Raw genomic sequence first — 27,533 nt, forward strand, 5'->3', positions numbered from 1 at the left:
CACAAGGATGGACACTCCCCCCCCGCCCCCCCAAACCTCTTTGGGTCCCTTCTCAGTACCTCACTGTCCCCATTATGAAAAAGATTTCTTACATCTAGTCAACGTTTCTCTTGCTGCAACTTCTGATCTTCACAGCTACACTGAAGTCAGGCCAGCACCAATCCTGACCTGTTCTACTGAATGACACGGGGGACAGCGGCACCGTACCCTAAAGTGCAACAGCTTTGAAGGGCAGTAAAAAAATTATGCCCCCTCCCTCCTGCTAAAACACACATAAGAATCAGCTACTATTAATCATCTGTGTAGCAATACTCTGAACACTAAATATGCATCAAGTTGTTTAAATTATCAGATTATTTACCACCTCTTCCAGAACTTACTTCTTGGCTGACCAGTGCACACAAATGTTTATAGAGAGAACCTTTTTATAGAAATCTTTTGAAGTGCCAAAACAGACTTCAGCCTTCTCTGGCCAAACATTATGCCAGTCGCTGAAAAGTTACTTATTTCTGGTAGAGAGAGACACATTCTCTACTTGACTGCCTATCAATATTCTTCCTAAAAAAAGTGTCTTCAGTTGGGATTCTAGTCTTGCAAGAGACATGTGGAGCTAGGATCCGATCCCCTATGCAAGACTGAAATCAGGTACAGAAGTTGGATCACGCTGAAAGAGGTGGGAACCCTGTAACCCAGCAGGTGGAGTTACAGCAGTGACACTGATGAACAGGTAAGGATCAGACTCCCTTTGCTCAACACCCCTTCCCACGCACCCGCACCTCAACAGACCTCCTTACATCTCAAGAAGATTTCATCACGAAATGCCAGCCTTTACTTTCTACCCAGCACGACTTCCTCATCCTCGAACCACAAAACCTACCATTTCCTGAACATACTGCATATCAGATCATGTGTAACCTCCATTGGTTTTAAATGAGTAGACACTCAGAAGTCGTAAGTTACTGATTAAATGGTAAAATGTATGTGTGTTAGACAGTGGTAACAGACTCACCAACACTGAACTTCCCTCCTCTTCACCCTGGCATCTGGATTTGGAATGGAGTTACTCACATTGTACTGTCAATTAAACCTATCAGGGAGAATGTGTGTGAGGACAGAAAGCGTTCGTGTACACATCCCGTAGATCCATGAGGTCATCATCTAAACTTGTAATAAAGGGGTTTTCTGGCATATGAACAAGTCAAGTACAGCTGCTGTCAAGCTTTCTGAACACCACAATCTTACCAGCTTCACAAGCAGAGTCCAATTGAAGGAGGAATAAGCAGAGACCACGAGACTTCAGTACCCACTCTGCTGAGATGAACCTTCTGTGTGGCCAGAAATGCAGATTTTCACACAAAACAAACTGAAGCTCTGGCTATGAGTCTGAACAGGACCAATCATTCCTGATTTCAGGGCAGAACCTACCTAACTACCCAGAAAAATACTTCTGCATTAAGATACATCTCCTGCAAAAGACAACATGACTTGATCGAATGGTTTGGGGTCTTTTCTAGGGGTTTTGGCTCAATCTCTTCCCCTCTTTCTGTAGCTATCCATTTAGGAAGCTTCTGCTGAAAAGCAGCCACATTTCTTAATGAGTAAAATCTGCCCAGATTTCACTTGGACAAGACACAGACGTAGGTAAAGCATGTGAACCAATTAGAATGGTTTGCTAAAGCTACCAATAAAATGAACTGGTGGCTGCTAAATAATACAGTTCCTGCTTTCACAAAAAAAAAAAAAACCAACCAACCCAAAACTGTATTTTGAACTATTAGTTTGGAATAACCGAGTCAGAAAAGGTGGGTGTATACACTAGAAAAATGCCTATGCTTCAAGTTTTGATAGACCCAGAAACCGTACAGACTGTACTAAATCAAAGTAACAGACAGATCAGCTCCCACGAAACAGCCTTTAACATCTTCTCTGCTTTGTGCGTTACCTGAAGAACGGTGGGGTGCAGGGCGGGGAGAGCCCCTGTTTCTGCCTGGCCTAGTCCATCACCTCGCTGCTCTGCACCGCAGACACTGCTCCGCAAAACCAGCCCGTCCTGCAGAAGCCCAGGACGCGCAGCCAGCCTGCACCTGGGTGTCCAAACAGCTTCAGAAAGCCAGGCCTCCCCGACGCTGATGGAGACAACTGAACACCGAGGCATCTACAAGTAACAGACGTTCCAAGAGAATCTCAGCTTCAGACTGAAAATGCTACATTGCTTGGGATGCCAGAATGACAGAAATTAGCTTTTCTTAATAAAAACACCTTTTACCTTTTGCAGTATGTGTCAAAATAGCAGGCTGTGCTCCTCCAGATTTACTGTAGTGGAAGCATATCTTCATGTAACAGCAGAATTAAATATACCAATCTTGCCACTAATTTTTAAATATTTTTGAACGAGTATTGTACTGCTGGTTAAGAACTTTGTCAGCAGCTGAGAGGTGGCTCAGCTTCCAGCAAGTGCTAAGTTCTTGTTTTACTGTGGTTACTTCAAGTGTTTTCAACTCTCATGTCAAGTTTTGCCATGTACCTGCTAATGAGAGTTATGGCATTGCCATACCCGTTTGGGCAGCAAATACAGTAATACAGTAATTCCTAAAGCTTTAAGAATGAGCTGTTCACGCTTCATTCAGCTGCTGGTGCCTCAGCCTGTACCTGCTGCTACTCAAGTTTTCTACTGAAGTTAGCAGGACTTGCCACCACTAGCTAGTGACAAGTAGCAGAACCACATCGGTAGGGTCAGAAGGTCTTAACTAGGATGCCCTGTACCAGCCTACCAGTAGGAAGTCCCTGTCGCCAGCGTTCCCAGCTTAAGCAAAGCTGTAGGATCAGGTATTCAGGTAAGTAATGGGTTAAAGAGTAAAGAGTTGGTGATGGATGGAAATTAACTGAAAAAATCTGAAGTATTTTCAGATTATTTTAACCCACTGAAGGCTCAGTGATGTTCATTTAGTTGGACAGTGCAGGGGAGGACTCACACCACAAGTCATTTCAGAGCTAGGCTGGTACAAGTCACAAATACAACGCGTCAGAAGCCAGAACACACCCCTGTATTTTTCTGCTGAGTGCTACGAGGGTCAGGGGGGGTATGGGGGATGGCCCACCGCCTGCTCAGGAGCAGCAGCAGCCTGGATTTCACCTGCCTTCACATTCCCAGCCGCACAGCTTCAGGCTGACGAGGCCGAAGGACGCTCCTTCCCGGCCACGCAGCAATCACAGCCTGCCCTGCCCTGGGATCAGCACCTCACACCACACTCCATTTCTCTCCGTGTCTCCCACACGCTTCCCTAACAACAAGCAGCCACGTTACTGAAACCCCATGGCTTTGGCAGTGCTGCTGGTTTGGGGAAAAACACAGGCTGCTTGTTCTTTTTGCGTGACACTCCTGCCCCGTTCCTCCCTGCAACGGCGCCGCTCCCCTCCGCACGTAGGGAGCTCTTCTTTTGCACAACTTTGCTACCAAAGCAGCTCCCTGTTCTACAGCCCGTGCAAATGAAATACCTGTGAGACTTAACCCAGGCTCGTGTACCTTTGTGTGTGACTGTTTACATATACATTTGTGAGATGGGAAATAAACAAGCTGTAACTTTACTCTTGTCTAATTCTGTAATCTTCCCCATAAACATTAACTACTGGGCATACAAAATAAGCCTTTTATATCTGCCATAATCAAATGTAGCTACGTAACAGTATTCTGCTTTAGAGTTCCTTCTATCTTTCCACACCTGCTGCTTCCCCCTTTTCTTAGAAGCAGCAGCCTGTGCATCCATTACCTAGGCTTAATAATAACCTTTTTAACTTCCAACAACCTGAAATAATACACTTGCTATCCCAATCACACCAAGAGAAACCTTCCCCCAGCTTCAGCCATCTTGACATTGATGCACTGAAAGCATTTGATCTCAATGGTGAAGCTCACATGATCACACTTCTCACTGCAAGGCTAATAAAAGCAGAACTGTGGAAAGGTGTGTTCCCCTCCTCTTTATGAAGCATCCATTTGTCCTTGTATTTTACCTTTCTTGCTCAGAAAAGAACAAGCTACTGTAAAACACTACAAATCAGATTAATACAGCCAAAAAATGAAGGTCCAGCTGCACTAATTTAAGCTGACAGTTGGGCTGCTCGGTGCCAAGTTTTCTCTGTCAAGTTTGTGTTGGAAATATCTTTCAGTGCACACCAAAGTCCATAGCTATGAGTTAACTGCACCCATGAGGCTCAACAGCCTTCCCTGTAGGTCTGCCATGCTCTCCCTAACACAGAAAACTTCCTGTAGCCAAAGTCCTCTTACTGTACAATTTTCAAATTTTTTATTTCTTTTTTTTAAAGCCGTCACATGGACCCCATTCTACTCTGGATGATTAAGACAGGATAGCTAACAGCATGATGGATTTTGAAATAAAGCCTAGGGAAGTGTTTAGCTTTCCCCACACAAGTCTGATGTCTTACCTGCAACACCTGATGCAGCAACACCTTCTATCCCAGCAATACAACTGACATTCCCTACAAAGGAACGTTCCCAGCTAATGTTCTACTGAGTATATCACTCCTGATTCCAGGGGACCTCACCAACAAAAACATTTCTCTTACCTGAATTTGTCTAGAGTAACCCATGGAGTTTAGAATCCGAAGCAATATGTTGGAAAAAGCAAGCCGCCTTTTTGTCCATAGTTACAGGACAACCTGACTCAAACCTTCTTGCCTTGTTTCTGACATCACTAACTGAGCAGTTACTTTTCTGGAAGGGGCTCTGGCTGTTACCAAGTGTTAAAAGCTGCCTCTAAAACGTGGGGAATTCTTATCATACATCTCACCTTCAGAGCAAGTAACTAATAAGTCACTCATCAGCATGGAAGTGGGAGAGCAATATGCATCACAATGTCATTGCAACATGTATCTGGGAAGAAGGAAACATCAAACCATTACTGATCTACCATTTTGGTAGCTCCACAGATACATTTAAAGTAAACAAGCAAGGAATCCCAAATGCAGACTTAAAAGTTCAGTACCACGTTTTAAGGAGCATCAGAGTACAAAGTAATTCTTCACAACCACAGACCACCGCAGAACAGCTGTACCAACACCCCTTTAACCCAAGGATGATCAGCATCACTCTGCAGAACAGTGTTTCCCCATTATATCCTCCCAGATCCCAGCAACCCACTGGTTAGGGAGTGTGAATTTTCATGCAAAAAAATCCCAGCAATGCCAGGGTAACTGACCAGCAATTAGCTTGAGGTAAAACGCACTGAAAACCTGTCCATGGGATTCCTAGTGCTCAACTGCTATTTTAGAAGCTCAACTACTGCAGCAATGATCTCAAAACCCAAGTGTTATTTCTGCAGTTCGATGCAGTTACTGACATTATACCTTCCTCTTCCACACGCGTTGCTTTTCACGGGAATGTTACCGGGTAAGTTACTGTTATTTTTGGAGACCTACAATAAATGAAAACAGCCAGTTAGTTCAAGCAGTATAGTCCTGTTCCCCCCAAATACACATACTTGCATTTTAACATTAGTGTCATTTACAGCCACCCACACTCTAAAGAAATAGGATAATTGCCCACACCTCACACCTACTCAGTTTTTTTCCTCATGGGAACACTCAAGACACTGATTTATAACAGCTTTCTGCTCAAGGCCCATCACCTCTGAAACAGCATTGATTTGATATCAAGCAAATGCTAAAGCATTGTGAAATTTTACATCTGTTCCATTTTCTTTATTTTAAGCTATAACATAATAAAGAACTCAAACCCAAGGAAATCCAGGAAATGCCTCAAAAGGGAATGAGGCAGGACAACACCACCTTTACCATTCTCTCAGGCAGGGCAGTTTATTCCCCGTTGGGAAGCCTTTACTCCTGCATTTTGTTAGCCTTTAAGAAATCCTATTGAGAAAAGTCACTGAACTGTTTTACTTTGCTTCAATCAGCCACCAGGTTTCATTCACAACAGACCACGCTGCTATCCAGCAACAGAATCTCTTCTAAAACCATGTCACAGAGCTGAACTGTTTTGCTTTGCTTCCATCAGCCACCAGGTTTCATTCACTTAGAGTTTCACCAGACCACGCTGCTATCCAGCAACAGAATCTCCTCTAAAACGATGTCACAGACAGCAGAAAAAAACCACAATAAGCAACACAAGTCAATCTTTATTGAAAACTGAAGTATTAATACATAACAATTCTTGTTACAATAAACGTGCTTTTAAGAATTTAAATCTGAGCTCATCTACTCATTGAATTGCATAAAAAATAAAAAAGTATGAATTTTCACAATTGAACTGGCTCAGAATGGAATCTCCACTCTTTGTGTTGATGCGATAGTTCAATGCAGGAGTGAGTGATGCCTTAAAACTTATTCTGGAAGACAACATTGACCTAAACTTAAAAAAAAAAGTACCAATACAACTGTTCGTAAGACAGTTTTAAAAAAAGTCATAAAAAGGAAACCTGTGTCTATTTCATAACAAACATGGAGAACTATTACTGGGGCCTCTTGTACTTCCATTGCATGCACTCACTTTTTCAAATCTTAGACATGAGGGCAGCCAATAATAGCATTACAATAAAAAAAACCCACTAACAAATCCATTCTACTTAAAACAAGTCTGTACAGCAGCCAGCTAAAAAAAGCTTTCCCAGTTTGCCTGCTAAGTGCCCAAAAGTCACAACAGTTTAGAAAAGTCGTGTTCGCTTTCTTGATGTTGAAACTTCAGAGCCCATAAATTGTTTAGATTATTTTTTTTGAATCTCAAATGGACCCTTACTACCCGTGGAATTCAGATGTTTCAGTGTTATATTCAACCCACACAAGAAAAGGTTTCCTTGTCCCTGGAGAAACACTGTTCCTCTTCCCCCTCGTCTGTCTACGAAACACCCCTCGCTCTCTCTCACACCCCCCCGATGGAACACACAGCCCCTGGAAAACTCCTCCCTGCTCTGGAGGAGATCTCAGAATGAGCTTGGTTTTCAGCGAGGCTCGATGCACAAAACTATCCTAACTCTGCTGCAGTTGTTTCTGTGAATTGGCATTCTACCTCGTCAGATCTGAGGGTCGCTGCAGGAAGCTTACAGTTGATAAAATACAGGATTAGAAAGCTGACACTTATATTAATGAGAACAATCTGAATGAGCTTAAAACTTCATGTCTTTCGAACAGGCGTTCACAAACACTTGGACGTGAGGATGAGTGTGACCCTCTGGACGTGCGAAGGTCGGGCAGTGACACCTGCTGGAGAAGGCTGGACACGGACCATGCCTATTTCCTACCCACAACTGCACAAACCACATCCTGGGCAACTGCAAATCACCATTCCCCAACCACAGCATCCCTCCTCCTTCCCACAGCTTCCAGCTGAAGCAGCTCGATTGCTCGCGTTCCTAAGATGGGAGGTTTCACCAACATGGTATTTACTACTCTGGCACAAGTCTAAGCCTAGAGCTAAGTGGTAGTATCAGATCACTGTGCTTACCTATTCCAGCAAAAACATGTTCTAGGCCCAAATGAATGGTGTATAATACTGGGGAGTGACTCCAAGTCAATTCTGTCCATCTCTTGCTCAGATACCTTAAGTGGCCTTACTACCCAAGTAGGAGTGAAGCCAGAATGCTCCATGAAGAGTAGTCAATGTTGAGTACCCTGGAATACAACTCTGTACCATGAACTATGCTCAGACAACACTAAGACATGGTGGTACTTACGGGTGGTGGTGGTGCTTTGTTTTTTGTTTGTTTGGTTGTTTTTTTTTCCAGTGGATGAAGCAATACAAGGAAGGACTTCAACTAAAGGATTTTTTAATCTACCACTGCATCTAAGCATTTAACTTGCATAGTACACTCAAAAAGAAGCTTTCTTGAATGGCAATTCCTGCACGTCTCCTAGAAACTTCAAACAGGAGATGGTTACAACAAGCATAAGCAAGATCTAGTAGTAGGTTCTCTGTTTTCCTTCCTAGTGTTTCGTTAACACCCACCACGCCACTGACTAGGGCTACACGTTTTTGGTGCCAATTATTAGCCGTTTTTCTTTTGCTGCTGCTACATTTAAAAGACATTTTCATCAGTTGTTACTGACATAGGGAATACCTCAGTTTTTAAAAAATACTTTATCTAAACTCAACACCTGAAATTTTAATAATAATTAAAAAAAAAAAAAAAAAAAATAATCTTTCTTGGACTTCTCTTTGTTATTGCTGCAACAGTTATTTTCAGTTCCAGGTTTAAAGTAGTACTTTTTTTTTTTTAATCATATAAAGCTGCCATAAAAGTTTTTTTTTTGTTTCTTTTTTTGTTGGTTTTTTTTATTTTTTTTAAAGAGAAGCTTGATCTGAAATGTCTCTACTGCACTAGCTCTTTTCATTTGCTGAGGAGCTCTAGTGCAAACACATACTGCGTATTTATTTATAAAGGAATTCTAAATAGGGAATGTTATATAAAAAGCGGGAGAGAATGTTTCGTAAGACCCTCACTGTGTAAACGCCTATTTAATGATGTACAATTTCCCCCGCCACAGTTTTATATCCATGCTTTCTACTATTTGCAACAAAATACCATTAAGATAGTTATATATACAGATATTCCCCCCCGTCCCCCTGCACTGTGCTTTTGGTTACTTTCCGTATCAGCTCCCGGAGACACGCTCCTCCCTCCCAGTAGATGATAATCGATCGAACCTGGGAGGTGTCAGTACCTTCCAAAAAAGGTACAGTTTCCCCCTCGTGGATGAATCCCATAATGCAACTTAGAAGAAAAGTGCTCAAGTAAGTGAGACTGCCTAAATGTTATGGAATATTATACAGAGACCAATTCCAAGATGACATTTAGGAATCTGAAGTTAGAGCAAATATATAGGAAGTTCTGGTCGTTCCTTAACTATTTATCTATTGCAGCATTCATGAAAGTTCTCTCCTATGATTTTCAAAGCTTTAGTTTGTTGGGTGATGAGACAGGAGACAGCAAAGCTTTGAGCTTGTTCTTTATAGCTTCTCCCCAATATAGCACTGTTTCACACCTCAGCTCTTTGTTAAAATCTTAGCTAAGACAACAAAATAACCACTCTCTACTAGCTAAAACGGACACATGGCCTGTATGAATGCTCACTGTACTCTCCGGCACACCTGACTAATCAAAGCTGCAAATCTACTACACGAATGGAATTGTTAAACAGAGTTGAATGAAGAAGCAGTACAGATTCAACTAAGTTTGTCTGGGGTCATTTTCTGCTCCATATAAAAACATATGGAAACGCCTAAGCTGCAGTAAGTGCTCATGAGTAAGGTTTAAAGTACTTATTCCAACATAGTCATGTTCAAGGCATTAGAAATAAGGGGGCCGTCCACTGACACTAATTCATGCAAAATAAACCTAAACTTTATTAAACCAAAAAAATTAAAAAAGGAAGTACAAAAGATGGAGAGTGCTTACTGCAAAACTCAAAGTTTCTGAAGGCTCTAACCACCAAGAGGTGATGAAGATCCGTAAGCCTCCCACCAGGGCAGAGAGTACTGAACGGCAGCATTGAATCAGCTCTGGTGCTACCCTGAAGTAGCTGCCAAATCTGTATAGGAGCAGAACACCCCAAAACGAAGCGTAACTAGATATACAACTTAAAAAAAAAAAGTTACTTCTGAATGGAAATTAACCTACAAGAATACAGCCTGATATACCTCTGTGTAAACGCTTAAAAGGGAACAACATTTTATAACCATTTACTGCATAATTTATTGCAGGCGGAACGTATCCCAAAAAAGAAAATTGCATCTTTCTGGAATTGTAAGTCAAGGAGGTTTAAGAAAAACCTTGATTTTATGTGCAATATTCAAATTTAAAAATTTAAAATCTCTCCTGTAACAATTTTGGTATACAAATGGGTTCTAAGGCTAGCCCTTTATCCCTACAGCATTTGCTTTGAGGTACTTTTTAAAAATTGAAGTTGCAAGAAAGAATATCAGAAGTGACTCATTGCAATGAAATGCTAATCTGCAGTCAGTCTTGTTTTATGTGCTTCCAAGTGCAATTTAGGAAGTAAAAAAAGAAAATACTAAGAAAACACATCAAAATGCTGTAACCAACAAATGGCTCCTACTTCAATTACAAATATTTTCAGAAGGAAAAAAAAAAGAGAGAATAATTAGTTGAAACCTTTATGTTCTGGCAGCCCTACTACAGCATATCCATAGTCCATACTGCAAGTAGCTAATAAGGAAATTGTGTTAAAATGATTTGTTCCCCTTTAACATACTCATCAGGCACACAAGCTTTCCTCAGAGTAACATGCAGCTGAGCTCCTCCTGTTTGTTGTAGAAAGCCCTAACGTTTCTTAAGTTTCAGGAAAGCAAGCTGGATCAACTGCACATACATTTTCAACTACAACATTCCTTAGGAAAAACAGCACGGATTTCCTGAACTGAGAACTAAAAGAAAGTGTTTTTCTATCAGTCTGTGTGGCAGTCTCACTTTGACACATCTTGCATCACATGAAAGATAGTACTGGATATACATCTCCCCAGGACATGCAATTCATTACGCAAGTGATGTCGCCTCCTACTATTCCTAACAGCCAGTTATGCCTCAAGGAAGTTTGCTTTATTTACTGGCACACACAGTGTTACCTTTGTCATTTCATTCTGATCCTTAAGAACATCTGTATAACACTGAATCCATACAATGAAAATGAAAAGGTATGAAGTAAACTAAGAGTGTGCGGGATTTCTACAGCTTGTCTGACTCATTTTCCAGTCACTCCAATTTAGTAGTTGAATTTGAAAAGAATACATCACTTAAATAAAAATATGCCCCTTTTAAACTGGCAACTCCATCAACCTGAAAAAGGCTGAAGCACTTATCTAATGTATATTATGGTATCCTATAAAGAAACTCACTTTCATGGTTCTACCTTTTAAGACCCTGCATACATTACAACAGTGCATTAGTGATACAAGTTGTAAAATACTTTTCGGTTCCTTTGGATTTGCATATGATGGTTTTTGCATCAGTCACTGCAGGTAGATTGAGCAAGCTTTGTTTTTGTGTTTTAACATGCATTCAACTAGATATGGATCAGAATAAATTTATACTCCCTTTTTATCATTATAATTAGCTAAAAAATTGCAAGACAGTCCACAAAACAGGATTTGCTTTAAGACTAACTGCTGGAGTTCCAAGATGTAAGATATGCAGCACTGGAAAATCTTCAGTGATCAGGAATTAGTAGTGTTTAGCCAAGTGTTGAAAGCATTCAGAAGAAAAGTCCTGGTTGGAGGCATGAGGGCTTCAGCACCAACTTTTAAACCTCAATTTCTTGATTGCATATCTCCCATCTTCAAACCTACATTAAAAGGGAGGGGGGGAAAGTAGGAGATACTCTTAATTATGTGAAATACTGTTTGAGCGTGGCAGAACATTTGAACACTGCATGCAGCACGTCGATACGCACACACAACACATAATAAGCATTACATAATGCTACCCTCACATTTATCCAGCCAACTGCAGTCTACAGGCTTCCAGGTTAAGAGTTCACTACATTGATTTTTTTTCCTGTCATGTCCATTCCAGCTTTCCTAGTAGTTTTGTCATTAGTAGAAGGTGCAATACTAAAAAGATATTTTATGCTAAATTTAATTATCAACAGTCATGAGTTGACAGCAAAACTTTCACTTTTGATGCTGATGTAACATGACATTCTTGGATGTAATATTGTACGTGAAACATTTCAGATCTGCAGAGTGATACGTATTATCACAGCAAAACGAGAAACAGCTGCTGCATTACTAACTTAAAGGAAATACAGTCCCCTGGACTCCTAACTGCTGAAACAGAAACCCAAAGAAAGTTAAAACAAAGTTAACTTTGTCATAAACTAAACTGAGTACAAGTGAGAATTTCTAGTTCACTTGGTCTGACAAGTCCTTCTTTCAAATGAAGCTGTTCTCAATTTATGCAGAAGTGAGGACCCCAGAAACATTAGGCTTTATGTCAGTTTGATTATGTTATGAAACCCATGATCTAAAGTTTGGTCCACACTAGAAACGATCTTTCCATGCTGACTGCAAGAAATATTAACTGAGACTTACCTGAAACAGAGCAAATATAGGAAATTTAACTTAAGGTCATGTGTTTATTTCAGCAGCTTGTGAGAAAGATTCACCCTCAGCAAGCAAAACACTTACCTGGCCTATATACTTAGCCATCAAAAATAAAACTACAAAGGTACACACATTGCTTCCTTCAAGAATTACAGCACTGCTGAATTCAACAATTACCAACAAATCCAAAATGCTGAATACATTTAGTCCCAGATGTATTTTAATAAGGCTCATTCTTTCATATTCAACAATCACGAACCGTGAAAATGTTTCACAATTTCTGAAGATTCTGAAGAAGCCTGTCTGGGCTTCTCTCCTTGCAGGGAATAGCTAAAACTATTTAATAAGGCTTCTCTCCTTGCAGGGAATAGCTAAAACATAAGCAACAGTGGCAAACAAAACATAATTTTTGTGTATTCTTACTCAAGTAGAATACTGTCAAAGTACCCCAGACTGCTTACCTTCTGAAAAGTCTGCTAAAACAACCTGCAACAGTGGCATTTATAAGAAAATATTAATTGCTTTCAATCTAAATTGGTAACTTACACTGACTGCCAGGATGATCACCACTGTGGGGGCACATAACTATAGGTTGGTGTTCCTGGAGCCCGATATGTGGGCATAGTAACTGGATGAGGGGCTACTGGAGTTGGGGAATGAGTTGTCAACAAAGTACCTAGGATGAAGAGGACATTTTTTTCAGTAAGTACAAAATCTAGTGCAGGAAAAAAAAAAAAAAAAAAGGAGAAAAAGAGTCAATTTTAAAAACAATCACAGCTTGCTCATCTTCCGATTTAAAATTACCAGTATCATTTTGCTCTCCAGCCCCAATCTTCCTTCAAACATTTATGCAAGAGGAGCATTTTGATGTTTAGTCCAACGCACACAAAGACACTCATTACTCAAAAATAGCTCTAGCAGAAACCCTGTAACATAAGCATTATTCACTGCAAAACTTTTCCCCACAGCAGGCTTTACATGCCATAAGAATACCTGATGGTAGAGATAACTTGATGGATAAATCAGAATAAATTAGTTCTAGTTTGCACTATTCCCGATAGGTTTTTACAGACTAAGGGGCTTCAGAAGTAAATGGGGGCTGAGATAGCAGTATCTTAACAGTCCTATTCTACAGTGCTTTGTAGGAACAGCACCACACACCTGGCATAAGCTTGCTCACATACAAAACTCCAATGTTAGCTCAGTGTGTGGCACCAAGTTCTCTAGTTTTGAGATTTCTCAAATGAAATGATAAATCAGACAAGACAAAAACAAAATCTGAAAATAAGCTCATGGCTCTTGTTTTTTAAATTACTGAATTGAGCATCCTTTGAGTGAATGTGGACAATTCCTCTAAACCCACTGATAACAAAGCATGACATCCCCTCAGTAAACACTCACATGAGTCTAGATATTGGTTAAACAAAATCTTCTCCAAAACACTACCACTTAAAGAGTGTGGCATTAGGAAGCTGACATCCCTGACCATTGCTTAATGCACAGAAGACCTGCAGGTCGTGCAACCACATAAAATCATGTATGATACAAAGAAGGTCAGCAATGCGAGGGGTGGGTTGAGAACACCGTATTTGCCTCAGACCTAAAGAGGCTGCTGTTTTCAACTAGGCATAAAGAAAGGTATTGAGAAGAAGTCAGACCCTTGACACTGACAGGATGAGAGGCAGAGGCTGCAACTTAAATTCCATACAGATATACAGAAGAACTATTCTACCATAATATTAATATCTGAAAAGAGGATGCGGCATCTCCATCCTTAGAGATGATGAAAATATCATTGAATAAGTACAAAACCTGATCTAGCTGGACATTTGGGTAACACAGCTGTGCCCTGTCTTGACCTGAACGGAGAGCTTCATCAAGCAAACAGAAGGGTTCTGAGTTCCCATACCTGCTGACATTGCCATAGTAGTCCCAGCCACCATCCCCATAGTCACCCCGTTGCCTCTGGGTGGTGGGATCGGAGCAGGATACATGGTTGCTGGCATGCCGTTGGGCTGCACAACTGTGGTGTGGTGAATTACGTGGGGTGGTGCTGCATATAAAGGCTGTGTGTAGTAAGTGCCTTGCTGTTGGAGAGAAAAAGTAAATTAAGTAATTATAGTACATCTGGTGGAGAAGATAAATGATGTCTTCTTTCACAAATGTATCATAAAATAAAAACATCACTCTAAAGATGAAGTGTATTTACAGAGCAGAAGCAGAATTATTAATTTCAACAATTCCAATTGCATTTCACCAGCAAACTTTTTAACATTTAGCCCCTTTTAAAGGCATTTAGGATAACATTAAAAAGCAGGAACCTTTGTAGAACTCCAATGCTGACCGCACCTTCAACAATAAGGGCTTATTCTGTCACTGATTCCCTTCGTTTCACATCTTTTCATACATTAATCCATAACAAAACCTCTCTCATTCTTTCACAGCATTTTATTCAGCTGCTTTAAGTTAAAGAACCAAAGTTTTTTGGCAAATCTAAATACACTAGGCAGATTAGATAAACCTTGTTATGTACTTATTAATTCTCTTCAACTACTGCGTACGTGCCAGGCAAGTTTCCTCTATGCAAAAACAGGCCCAACTTTTCCCTAAAATATCATATTTACTGAAGTTGCTTAATTCTATCCTTTCTAATATTTTGCAATGATTTGTCTAGTATGAGACTTGGTAACTCCACGAATCACAATAGAGGCTTCCTAAAAAAAATTAACGCAAGTTCATGCCAATTTTTGACAAATGGAATCAGGATGCAGTAGTTACAGCATCCAGCATATGTTTTTAAAACTACTGAATCTAGTGTCTCTTCAAAGACTGAACACATTATCAGGAAGTGCAGAGTAACCGTCATGAGAGAGAGAACATAAAAGTGCACTGTAAATCACTGCATTAAGAATTCTCTGGAGGCAGCTAAAAATTCTCTCCATCCCTGAAGAAATAAATGTGATGTAAAGTTAAAAATTCAAGCAGACATTACAAGATAAACAAAATACTATCCAAACACCTTTTTTTTCATTTTGTTCATTTACCTGTGCATATGGATTCTGCTGTGGGTAGGCACTTCGGACTGGGTACACAGCAGTCTGGTAGGGATTCGGCGATGAAGAGTAGGGTGGCACTGCACCACTGGTGGGTGAACAAGATACTTTATATGGGGTGCCTGGTGTATAACCTGAAACAAAGGTAAATCTGCATTAAAAACATGAAAAGCAAGCGTCAGCACACTGCTTTCTAAAGTCAGAGGTAACAGCTTTCTTCATTTCCAAATTCCCTAACCCTCGTGTGAGTACTTGGCAGACACAAGTTCCACCATGTACACAGCACTGATTGCAGTCTGAAAAGAACACTGGACCGTGTCAACTAAGCATGAAAAGTTAACTGCATTTTTGCACAATTTGCTTTTCAAATCTATGGATACTGGGAAAAAAAACGATTTGGATTTTTGTAGTAATATCACTAAATACTTGGATTTGGCATATTAGGCAGCATTCCTACATAGGAGGATTTGGCACATGTTAGTATCAGCCCCCAGTTTCTCAACACACACCAAATTGTACTGTCAAACCAGTAATGGTTAACTGACCTGCTGTTATCTTGCGTTGAAGATGGTACAACACAAGAATAACAAATTCACAAGTCAGAATCATGTAAAGAGCTCGAGACGGCTTTTCAGAGAACAGAGAGACACAATCTGCAACCTCTACTTCAACTTACATTTATCCATGCTTGTTTTCTGGCATTTTCTGAACTGGCTAAAATAAATATGAAAGGCCATACCTTTAAAACACAAGCACTGTAGAACTCATCAACAGTGCAAATTAGACTTCAAAGGCACTTCAGTATCTTTAAATCTCTTGTTTGTATATTACATACATAGACATGCCCTTATTATCACTTAATTATTTTATACATTACAGTAAGACTTCAGATGCCATCAGAAAGAATTTTGTAGAAGGCCCTTAAAATCAGTCTGCCTTGTAAACGGTGAGAACTGTTCAATTTTGACAGAGATAACCAGCAACTGTTGGCTCAGACACTGTCTAAAGACAGTTCTTCCATAATTTCTCCAACCCTCATCAGCCAAGGTCTCAGAATAACAGAACACGAGCTTGATGAGGCATGGAGGAGATCTATGAAAAGCACCATTGCTGCTGCACGCTGTACTTCCACAATTATACTATGGCTTAGTGGCTGAAGTAGGAACAGAAATACCTCAAGCAGCAGCATCCACCAGTAATAATATTTAGGGTAGTAAACAACAGGCACGACCTGTTCCGGAGAAAGCATCAAGGCCCTAGTCTGTGCTATGCTGAAAAGGTCTTGGGTCTTATGTATGTCTACCACACTAGGAGATGCAACATCCACAGACACAATCTCTATTTAGCTGGAATTGTACACACTGGTACTAGGGCAACACAAGGAAGAAAAAACACTTGGTAATTATAGGAAAAAAAAAAAAAAAGAGACTATCAGAATAGAGATTAGGTTTGCTTCTAAATCTTTATAGAATGTGCTGACTTCAATACTGAGAACAGATCTGAAGCCATATAGCAGAGAGAACACTGGCATTTGTGTTGTGAAAAATCAGTCTGTGCAGGCAGCACGATGACAGATGACCTTCATTCTTTTTGCAGAAGTCTGAGTTCCTTTCCCATTTCGTGCCACCCTTCAAACTGAAAATTGTTATGTTAGCAAAGAAATAGGTTTACTATGTGAGTGGGTTTTTTTAAATAGAATTTATCACCTATAGAGATACTCAAGAAAGCTACCACAGCACTTACTTTGAACTCTTGTTTTCAGAGATCCTAATGACTAGAGCATGCTGAGGAAGTAACTAGTATGGGGAGCTATTTGTGTTGAAAAACTCTGCTGCAAATGCTGAACGTGAGGCATCACTACTGAACCCTGTGTCCTCAGTCAAGCCCACTCTCATTCTAAAACCCCACTGATAGAGCTGCACAGGCAATTTAACTTTCAATCTTGCAAAGCGGTACACCTGTACAAGAAGTTATCTGCCTTCCCATTTAATTTTTTTTCTCTCCCTTACAGGGAGAAAAGACCTTAAAAGTAAATCACATGGTTATTCAAAACCACAGAAATTTAAGAAAAATACCTGTGAAAATGTACCCTTTCTCAATGGCAGTGGCATGGCACACTCAAATACTGCCACGTGATGCGAATTTAGAAAACCTTTGATTGTAGAAACAAGCACTTACATACCAGAAAGTTTTAAAAAAATAAATCCCAGCTGTTAGGACAAAATACTTCAAGTTGTATCTGCCTAAATTAGAAGACATTTTTGAGTCAGAACAAATTTTTGAACTTTAGTTCAGAGCTTAAAGAGTAGCTAAAAATTAAAGCTATTTTAGCTCTGAAATAAAAGCTTGTTTTCTATTCAACAGCAATAAAGACTCTAATAGTACTAGCTTCAAAAAAAATTACAGACATTTGAAGATGGTATACAACTTCTATATGTCTTTATTCCTTTTTCACAAAAAAGTGAACGATTTCTTACATCACTCTTGTGATTTGGTGAATTGGTTACATGCAGCTTATCTTCATCTTCCTGCAGTAGGATTTGCAAACTGCAACCGGTAGGAAGACTGGAACTACCTTACAGTTATCTGATCCTAGAATCAAAACCTACAGCTACTCCCCAGCACAGCTGCAGGAATCCCCATGATATATACAGCAGAGCACACGAGGCAGAGACACATCACTGAGGTAATCTCAACCATGAAAACGGACAGCTTATTAGTAAGTAATACAAGCTGATAATGAAAAACCATACAGGATTTTGATTCCCGTGTTAAGAGTTATACCCCAATGGGAACTGCTCTCCCTTGAACATCACTCTCAAAGAAGTTCTTAAGCAATCCAGTGCTATTGCAAGCTGGTTCCCCTACATATGATACTTGCATGGAGACAATAACCTATCCAAAGGATGGATTTATATTATTTTTTAGTTACTGGAATGCGTAATGTCCATCTATTTCCCTGCCTTAAATGCAAGACTGCAGACAGACCAAGATCAGTTCTGCACTCCCTATGCCTCTAAACAGCAAACTGAACAGTCGCAGGTTGCACCAACTAGAACACTCCACAACTCCAAGGAGAGCTGTGCACTTTTAACAGGTTCTGCAGGCGAACATTTTAGATGACCTTCTCTTGCCTCAGTTATTGCTGCCACACCCTTTTAAGAGTCTCCTGGTAATTAATGAAATGCCATATGTTACAAACATGGAACTGCAGTACTCCAAGCAGGCTGCCACACCATAAGCTTCCCAAATTCAAGCAGCATCCTTTTCTATCCCCGTAAGTTACACAAGGGCACTCAGGGACAAATGTGGTTACGTGCCACATGTATCTCTGAAAAACTGGCATCACACCCGCAAGTGAAAGCTCCTGAAGATGGCCCAGATCTACATTAACAAAGTAATGTCAGGAATTGCTTAGTATGCAAGATAATCACAGGGAGAATACTGTTCTATCAGATGTACATTCCTGGATTAAGTGGAAATCAAATGATACCAGTTTCTGTTTTCTTTCAAGCATTAGAACATTAAAACCATCTTCTATTAGTGAAAGCATGAAAACAACTTAGGCGAGTGACTTGGTTTCTCTTGTGTCTGTTTTTCCATCTCCCTTTTCCCAGGCTCACCACATTCCCTTTCTCTTAAATGCCAAGCATGCAAGTGCAGTTACCAAAATCCTCCCCCAGTATCCACTACGGACAAAACAGTTTTACTCAGCAATCAGGCTTTCCAGACAATTAGTTTGCGAAAACAATTTTAAGGGCAGAAAGAAGGCAGCAAGCTGAACTTAGAAATACATGATTTAAGAAAAGGATGGGAAAAAAAAAAAAAAAAGAATTTTGAAGATGACAGAAGAAAAAACAGGAATCTGGAAACAACCAGTAAGATGCAAAGCAAGCAGAATCACAAAGGAAACAGTGAAGGGAAACACGATGCAGTCCTAAGTATCAGCCTGAAATATAAAAACAACAGCTAAAAACTCAACTTTTCCCTTCTCTGAAGGTGAAAGCAGTATGACTTAAGACAAGATTATATTAATTTTAATTTATCAGATGATTCCTTATGAGTCATGCTCAAAGTAATGTAAAACTTATCCCACAGCATAAGTGTTATTGTAAGCCCCTACAGCTTTTCCTCATTCTTGGTTCTACCAACTTCCAAAGTTGAGGTTACTGCTTTGATATACCTGTTACACATACACACATACCTGTCTGGAAGGTAGGATTTGCTCCAGGATACATATTAGGGGAATAGGCAGGAGCAGCCGCTGCATAGCCCATTGGGAAGCCAGCTAAAAGAAAGAAAATGTCAAAGTTACTTTCTAGACTGACTGCACAGTCTAACCAGACTTTACTCTCAAAGGTTCTCCCTGTACATCTCTTAATAGAAGAACAACTATGGCTGAACTAACATGGCAATATATTGGCCTCCAATATAAGGCAAAAAACAGCATTAGCAAAAGCTACAGTTACTTGAAAGATACAAAATTTGTTTAGACTGTAATAAGTGAAATTTCTGAAGTAAACATAGCCTTTAATGTTTCCAGGAACTTATTTACATTATTCCAAACTGTAAAACTGAGTAATGTCTGTATTTACAAAGACAGAGTTACTACCATATTTTGTTACCAACATACAAAGATTTCAACTTCCCCAGATAAAAGGGAATTACTATTTGCATATTCCCTATCAGGCTTAAAGCTACTACTTTTAAACTACTATTCATATTTGAAGGGTTTCTATTTTGCTATAAATCCCAACGTCCTTAGCAATGACTCCTAACAAAAATTCCTTAGCTCAGGACTATATATGCTAACCTTGTTTTGTAAAGCACTCTGTACAGTATCAGGTGACAGACACTTGGCATTACTATTAGGTGGTCAGCACGGGTAAGATTAAGAAAAGCCTTAGGCTTAAAAATCAAAGGTAAAAATAACTTATCCAATTCATAACAACTTTTCAGAGCATAAATAGCTCTTGAGTTTTCAAATTTACAAGCTGCTAGAGGAAAGCTTTAGTACAGCTTTACACCTGACTCGGACCAACTACGTATCTGCAACATTATTTATGTTCTATACATTTTCACTCGTCTCTTCCTTCTTCACAGGTTTAGCTCCACAGCAGAGCACTCTGAGCTGCTCAAGAAAAAAGTCGTTTGTGAAAAATGTAACTATGACAAGAAGCAGTTTTAACTTCTACACAGAACCTTCATCCATGTGAGAAAATTTGGATATTGATTCCTTGTTACTGTAAACCTCAAATAGGTGTAGTATAATATAAACAGCTATTAAATATGCAACAGTTTTAGAAACACAGCACCTTTAAATAATACATTCCACCTAGCGATAGACTCATTACTGTCTATTACCATGCAACCCAGTAAATTCAATGATTCTGAATGCAGAACCTGTAGCTTTTGAATTAGGAGAGGCAAAGAAGGGAGACTTAGCCATTCAACAGTTGCTTTTAAAAAAAAATCCTAAAATTGTCTACTTTTCATTTTAAAGAACGTGTTTTGCATTTATCCCAGAATCTTTAAGCCTGAACCAGGCAGCTCAGCAAACTATCTGTAACAGTGCAACACTATAGAGCTCACTAAGTTGAATTTTGGGGTCACAGTTGTGTAAACTGACTGACTGACTGCTGTAAGGAAGAATTTTGAGAGATGAACTTGTGGCATGACATTTAAGGCACTTCTATAACAATTCTACTTCAATGACATATATTTTAGCTGTGTTAAGTTACAACCAAGTGAAGACTAGCAAATATACAGTAATTCAAAATGTAATTCTGTAATTAAAAATGTAGTCTAATATGTTTAACAAGAACATAAAACGTTTGAAGTTGTAACATTGTTTAAACTGCTACTTATGAATCTACAGTAGTGTATCTTCCTAAGTAAATTAACCTAAGTAAATACCACTTAGGTCAGGTATAAACAAGAACTTCAATGTAATGTGTAAATGGTTATAGGTACAAATGAAACCCTGATGAATATAAATCTGTGTTTAGAAACTTAATAGAGGTAAAAATACAAAGTTATATTTAAATAATTCCTAATAATCTTTATCTAAAGAAAGCCTTGAAAAAACAATTATTTCTATATTTGTAATAGTTTGCAACTGATACTAATTAGTAAAGCACTGCTGCTTACCTTGTTATAAAATTGCTGCAGTCCATATAACTAAGTCAGTTACAGACAATAAAACCATCCTGTGGGACTTACGGTTACACAGAATCAGCTTTACAATTTATTACTGCACCATTTCAGTCACTCAACAGACTTAAAAACACTGCAACACAGTTTGTGTTTTCCACTAATAAATACTGTGGAAATTAAGAAAGGTACACTAGTTCAAGGAAAAAATTAAAAACAGCTGAAAAGTAAAAATAAAAATTAAAATGTTTTTGAGATGACTAAGTCAACAGTAAGGAAAATTTACTTATGCACCAATATTTAGAAGAAGGAATAGAGAAGAGTGGAACAGGAAAACAGCTACTCCAGTACACTACCTAAGCTGAAAAACAAATTTAGCCACAGTAAATGCCAGCAGAAAAATATAATACAGCTACAAAGAACATAAACAGTAATGGCGCAGAGTGATTTCTAGTTCCCAACACAGACACCAACTAAATCACAAACCAGCCTCCCTGTAAAAGCTACAAAAGTTTAATTGGTTACAATACATAAAATCTGAGCTGAAAGACCCTCCAGCCTCTCCCAGGATAGAGCAATTCCCTTACCCTGCAGATATAAACAAACAAAAAAAAAGAAATTCTGCATGAAGGCATACTGCTTGAAACGCCTCACAGAGGCACACAGCCCTCCTCTTCGGCTTTCCCTGACAGTTCTGTCCAAATCTAATCGTTGCCTTATCCAACTTCTGAACTATGGGGACACCAGAAATGAAGCCTGCTCACACACACGTTAGGAGATGAGGGGAAAAAAACCCCAGTGGGAAACTTGAAGCCAAATGAGAGGCACAGAAAGAAAGAGATACATTTAATTTCTGTTTTAAAAACATTTGTGGCCACGTTCTTGGCCCCATGTTTGATGCTATGCTTCAGGCAGTCATAAAACAGAACAAGAATTAGAGGATAGAAAGGTTAACAGCACCAGCCAACTAGCAGCAGAAATAGACTGACTCCTCTTCTTGCAGGGCATAATTATTAGAGCTCCTAAAATAAGCTGCTTTGGAGGAGATACTGAAGTTAGAAATAAAACAGAAATAACATGACTCTTGAAATATCACTTTTTAAATTTAAGAAAACACCACCCAAATCCCAAAACAGATCACCATACATGAAGCCACTGAAAAGTGACTATTTATTCTTGATTACAAAGACCAGTGTAACTGAAACTCATTTAAAAAAAAAAAGTTACTTACCTGGATAACCAATTCCTTTGGCATTTGCATAGGGAACCCCAGAAGATCCAGGGCTATACACAGGATTCATGGTTTCAGTAACTGAATCAAGGGGAGAAAAAAAGAAAGAAAAAATTATTTACTTAAGTATAGGGAAAGCTTGAAATCTCATCAATCAGAATGGAAGTGGAAATGGGGGAAAGCCTAGGAGAAGAAAGAGTAACAGAGGAAAAAGCACCAATTCCACTACTCATCAACATTAAAACTGTAGCTACAAGCAAGGCAGAGTCACTGTAGAAGTTTCAAACCATCACAGCCCTCAGTTGGCTACAGAATGTGTCAGAAATGAAACATTCCCTGTTGCAGAGCATGCCTTCAAAATAGTTCCATCCCTAAGTGCTGCCCCATGGCACGCAAATCCATAACCCAAATGCAGGAGTTTACACGTGTTGGCTTCTCCCCCAACGTCATCTATCAATCACTTATCCATCTACCAGCTCTCAGTCTTGATTTCTTCCCATTTCTTTCTTGAAGCATCTAGCCAAGGCATGCAAATACTTACAGTCTATTACTACTGGCATTTCAAGCCTGGGATTCCAGTCCTTTACCAGCACTAAATTCATTCACCATCAACAACCCAAGTTTTACAGAAGTAAGAGGAAAAAGACTGTCTATATTAGACAGGTAGCTCACATTTATTTATTTGATTACTTGCTGCTAAGTTCTTCAGGGCCTATGACAATCTTGACAGTTGGGTCCAGTCCTTTCTGAATTACGTATTCACACACCAAAAAAAGCACCTATAGCTAGCATCACTGGCAGGAATAAAACCAAATCCCCAGTTTCAAAAAGGATCCTGTATGTAAACACAAAGGGAAATAAAATGGCATTGAAGATGCTTCTCCAATTTTTCTAGTACGCCTATGTACTAGGCATATATGGCACTGTAGCACAGCCCACAAGAAAGCCCACCATGTGCCTTTCACAAGAGTACTGTTTGCAACCTTGTATCTAATATTTTAGAAAAAAATCCCCATATTTGAACCCCAATATCTAAAATAATCAGATTTTCTGCATATTTCCAGATTTACCACTTCTTTTCCTGCAAGTGCCCATTTAATCACCACAAAGAGCCTCCGACAGCAAGAGAGGCCACACAATGAAACCAGACTTGCTTATTAACTCGTAATATCTGATAACCGAGTCACTTCCTCTTCTAAATCTTGAGATGCTGTCTTACTTAAATGAACGGCGTGTTAAGCAGTTTAACACAGTTTAACAGAATTTTGTAAATAAAGTTTATGAAGCAAGAAAGAGTGAGAATTACACATGCACTACTTTAGTGACAGAATAGGTTATGCAGGAACGGGAGCTGAGTTTGTCAGTAGAGCTGCGCTGATAAACCTACGTTAAGTGACTGTATAAAGCATAAATAGTTTGCTTTTTAAAAGTAACACTAAAACCAGCTCTGTGTCAAGAGTTTTAGCAGCACATAGTACACAACGGAAGTAAAAGAGACACAAAGTTAGGAAATCAGAAAGTAAATGGTAACAAGAAGTCTATCATCAGATTCACAGAACACCCAAACTTGATGTGAGAGTTACAAGATTCACCAGTTTCTTGGACTTTCCCGCAGACACACTTAACAATAATACTAACTTCAACAGCATTTCTTTTTCCAGTTTCATACTTGATTACATATCAAGACAACAGAATCCATTAGGAATGAACCAAAAAACAACCAACCCGCCACTGACACTGTTTAGTATGAAGAAAGTTGCCCAGATCAGCACCTTTTAATCACCCGGCCAACATCAAAAAAGCAGTTTCACACAAATCTCTTCGGAAATGTTCTACAGCAAACGTTGTCTTCAAGTATAGAGCATTATTTTCCACTGAAGCCCCGTGGAGATTTTAATAGCATTAACTCTGCTGTACTATAACCAACAGGCATATTTTTATATTTTACTGTAGCAAGACATTTCTTTTTCCCTCCATACTTTTTTTTGTGTATCCTTTCCTAAACAATGAGGACTAATATTTTACTGTAGCAAGACAGTTCTTTTTCCCTCCATACTTTTTTTTTGTGTATCCTTTCCTAAACAATGACTCTCACTTACTTGAAAACTTTCAGTCTGTTCCCTTAGTATCTCCCCGCATTTCCTTTTCTGCTCCTCTTTCCATGTTGATTTGGTCACATTTTGTCTCTAAACTGACAAAACCCATAAAAGGTTCAAGCTTCATTTCAGCCTCAGCATTTCTGAGTTGTGAGGTCAAACTCTTAAGGGAGGTGGCTATACCTTTCCACTCAAACATGAACAGCACTCTCCAAGACCCCCATATTCCTATAAAAATGCTCCTCCTCCTTGCAGCCTCTACAGCAATTAGGAGGAAAGAAGACCCTGTAACCTGTTCTGAATGGCAACAAGCAAAAAGCAAGTGGACAAGAAAACTACCAAGAACATTCTACAAATATGTGGGTAAAATACATTTTAAAACCTCAGATTAAGGGAAAGGAATTCCACTGAAGTAAGGGGGAAAAGAACTATGGCACTGGGAGCCTGCAAGCTGTCTCTTACTGGAAACAATGTCAACTTCCACTTCAAATGCATCCATACTTCAACATTTGTGCATGTGCACTCACACATTAATTCAGCTTTGGCTGAACAGGTATGTACTTTCACCACTTCTGCTTTCACAGCCTTGCTTTCACCACTGAAATACAGGTACAGATCCACCAGCTCACAAAAAGTGCTTATGGTTTTTGTAACACAAACAAAACTTCAGATCACTTCTAATTAAAAATAATTATTTTCAGGCCTTCTCAGAAGGACCCAAGATGCGTAAGTATAATTATACAGTATTACCCAGTGGTTGCAATCATCCCACTCTTACCGTAATTTTACTTGGAAGGGCATCTGTTATATTGAAATATGGGACCTTGCAGTCCACTTCCCTGTAATGCTCAAAGTCCACATCAAACGCCAGGGAAGGTACTATAAAGTGAACCCAGGGAATCCTGGCTTTCAACCTTTTTGTTGGCATCCCCTCCAAAGCATTCTCATGTTAATGTATATGCAAATAAGTGTCTACTCTGCATCATCTGTATATAAATTGCACAGAGTCAACTGTATATAAATTACAGCCAACTAATTCTTTCAGCTGAAATGAAGGTAATCATACTTATTAAAGATGCTCCGATTAAAAACCATGCGAGCACACTTGGGAAGCACCAACGCTTCACCTTCCGTTCTTGCCAAAGCCAAACAATCAAACTCAGTTCTGATCAAGCCTGTTAAATCTCCTCTTGGGACAGGTACCAGGACAATCAGCCTCCTCTTAAATCCATGTTTCAGGAAGCTGAGCACAAACCACTGCTAACGCTGAAGTTCTACCGTTCCAAACTAGATATGCTTCTGCACATGGCTTTTCCTGCTACTCTCCAAATGAGCACATTTCTAGGAAATTCTGCTTTAAAAAATCGTTTTACAGAGATACACAAAAACCCACAGATCAATGCAAATACTGTGAAAGAAACTGTGCATTCCTTTCAGGTACATTTTCTTAATATTTCTTTTCAGAGTTGTGCAGAAACACTATCAGAACAAGATCTACTGAATGCCACTTTGTGCTCATTTTATGACAATTCTATCACAAGACTTGGGGAATAACCTCTCTTAAGTAAGTACCTTGCCTAAAACACACTATTGTGGTCCACTAATGTTTTCATTCTTGGAACTTAAGCAGATTCACATGAAGTCATTACAGTATTTAACATCTATCTGTCCTGGAATGTTTTTTAAATGCTATGAAACGGTACGAACAACCCAGTTTCCTCTTACATACAATACCTTAACAATATTAATTAACATCTTTGTAATATTCTACATTTTACCCATTTCATTTCCAGTCATAGCTTAACAGAATTAAAACGCAATTCTTAAGACTCTGGTAGTTTGTAATGTAAGAAGAGTTACTTCCACTGCTAAGTAACAAAGAAAATAGCTCAGGACACTCCTGCTCTTCAAGTAACTGACACTGATTAAAGTCTCAGTTGCATTATGTTCTGTTAAAACTTCAGCCACCAAAATAGGCCCTTTGATGAGAACTGTAGGCCAAGTAACAGGCACTTTTGTCACAATTAGTTTACAAAAAGGAGGGTCATATCAGCAGACATTCAAGACTTCATAAAGTCTAAAACACCAGTCCCCACGCTGTGTTGGTATTTGCAGGTAGCTTGTGCTTCATTTCTTCCATTCACCCAAGCTCTCAAAAAAAGTCACTGCAAGCGTTACCCCTGTTCAAGCCAGGGCCTGGGTTTCTGGGAGTCCGTGGCTGAAGCCAGCTGGAATCAATGCTCACGCACAAGTGCCATGCTTCTGGCAAGCAACCCCACTCCCTGCGCTGGGACAGCACTGGCACTCTAATCTCTCACTCATTTACATCAGCTGAGGCAGTTGGCACAACTCTGGGTTTTGCCAGAGTTTCTTGGGCAGAGGGTTTCTGTGTTTTCTTCCTACCAGCATGAGAGAGCCGAGACCCATCACCAAACGGGTAAGATAGCACCAGTTCCAACGCAAGGAAGGGAGCAGGACTGGATAGTGGCAGCACAGATTGAGGTTGCAGAGCCACAGCCTGAAAAAGGACCATTAACAGTCTTGCCCAAAGCTCACGCATAAGGCAAAATACAAAGCTGGAAACATCATTCACATGCAAGTCTTCCTCCCCTGCTTGATGTTCTTGTCACGAAGGAGAAAGAATGAGACACCTGCAATCACCCTTCTGTGTTTTGTGTGTGCGCAATTTTTATAAGACTATAAAGGAATAGAGCAGTTTAGACTTTTTAATCCTTTCCAATGAATACACCTCTCATCTTTACACCTATTCTACTAGTGGTTTGTTGTTACGGTTGGGTTTTTTTGTTGAGTAACAGACTTGAAATACACATACACTAACACCAATGCTTCTCGTACCCAGTAAGGACAGAGACACTATGGTTATTTATTCAAGATTCAGAATTAGTTCTGTA

The 27,533-nt window shown here is 39.5% G+C and overlaps 1 protein-coding gene across 1 annotated transcript; it reads right to left on the reverse strand.

Moving 5' to 3' along the window:
* Nucleotides 1–6,132: 6,132 nt before the first annotated feature.
* FAM168B (family with sequence similarity 168 member B) lies at nt 6,133–27,034 on the reverse strand. The gene is made up of 7 exons (XM_014941531.1): nt 27,025–27,034; nt 22,526–22,606; nt 19,346–19,429; nt 15,133–15,275; nt 13,998–14,175; nt 12,635–12,764; nt 6,133–11,328 (listed from the first exon to the last, which is right to left on the reverse strand). Exons 2-6 carry the CDS (start codon nt 22,593–22,595, stop codon nt 12,652–12,654), a joined length of 588 nt encoding a protein of 195 aa, XP_014797017.1. The 5' UTR covers nt 22,596–22,606; nt 27,025–27,034; the 3' UTR covers nt 6,133–11,328; nt 12,635–12,651.
* Between the last annotated feature and the right edge of the window lie 499 nt (nt 27,035–27,533).

The sequence above is a fragment of the Calidris pugnax genome, unplaced genomic scaffold (assembly GCF_001431845.1).
Source record: "Calidris pugnax isolate Ruff unplaced genomic scaffold, ASM143184v1 scaffold117, whole genome shotgun sequence".
Taxonomy (NCBI): domain Eukaryota; kingdom Metazoa; phylum Chordata; class Aves; order Charadriiformes; family Scolopacidae; genus Calidris; species Calidris pugnax.

Excerpts from the sequence above, each read along its gene's own strand:
- FAM168B (XM_014941531.1), bottom strand. The coding sequence starts at position 22,595 with ATGAATCCTGTGTATAGCCCTGGATCTTCTGGGGTTCCCTATGCAAAT. Across the intron at positions 15,276-19,345 it reads AAATCCTACCTTCCAGACAG|GTTATACACCAGGCACCCCA; the intron begins GTATGTGTGTAT and ends CCTTTGTTTCAG. Across the intron at positions 12,765-13,997 it reads TACTATGGCAATGTCAGCAG|GTACTTTGTTGACAACTCAT; the intron begins GTATGGGAACTC and ends TCTTCATCCTAG.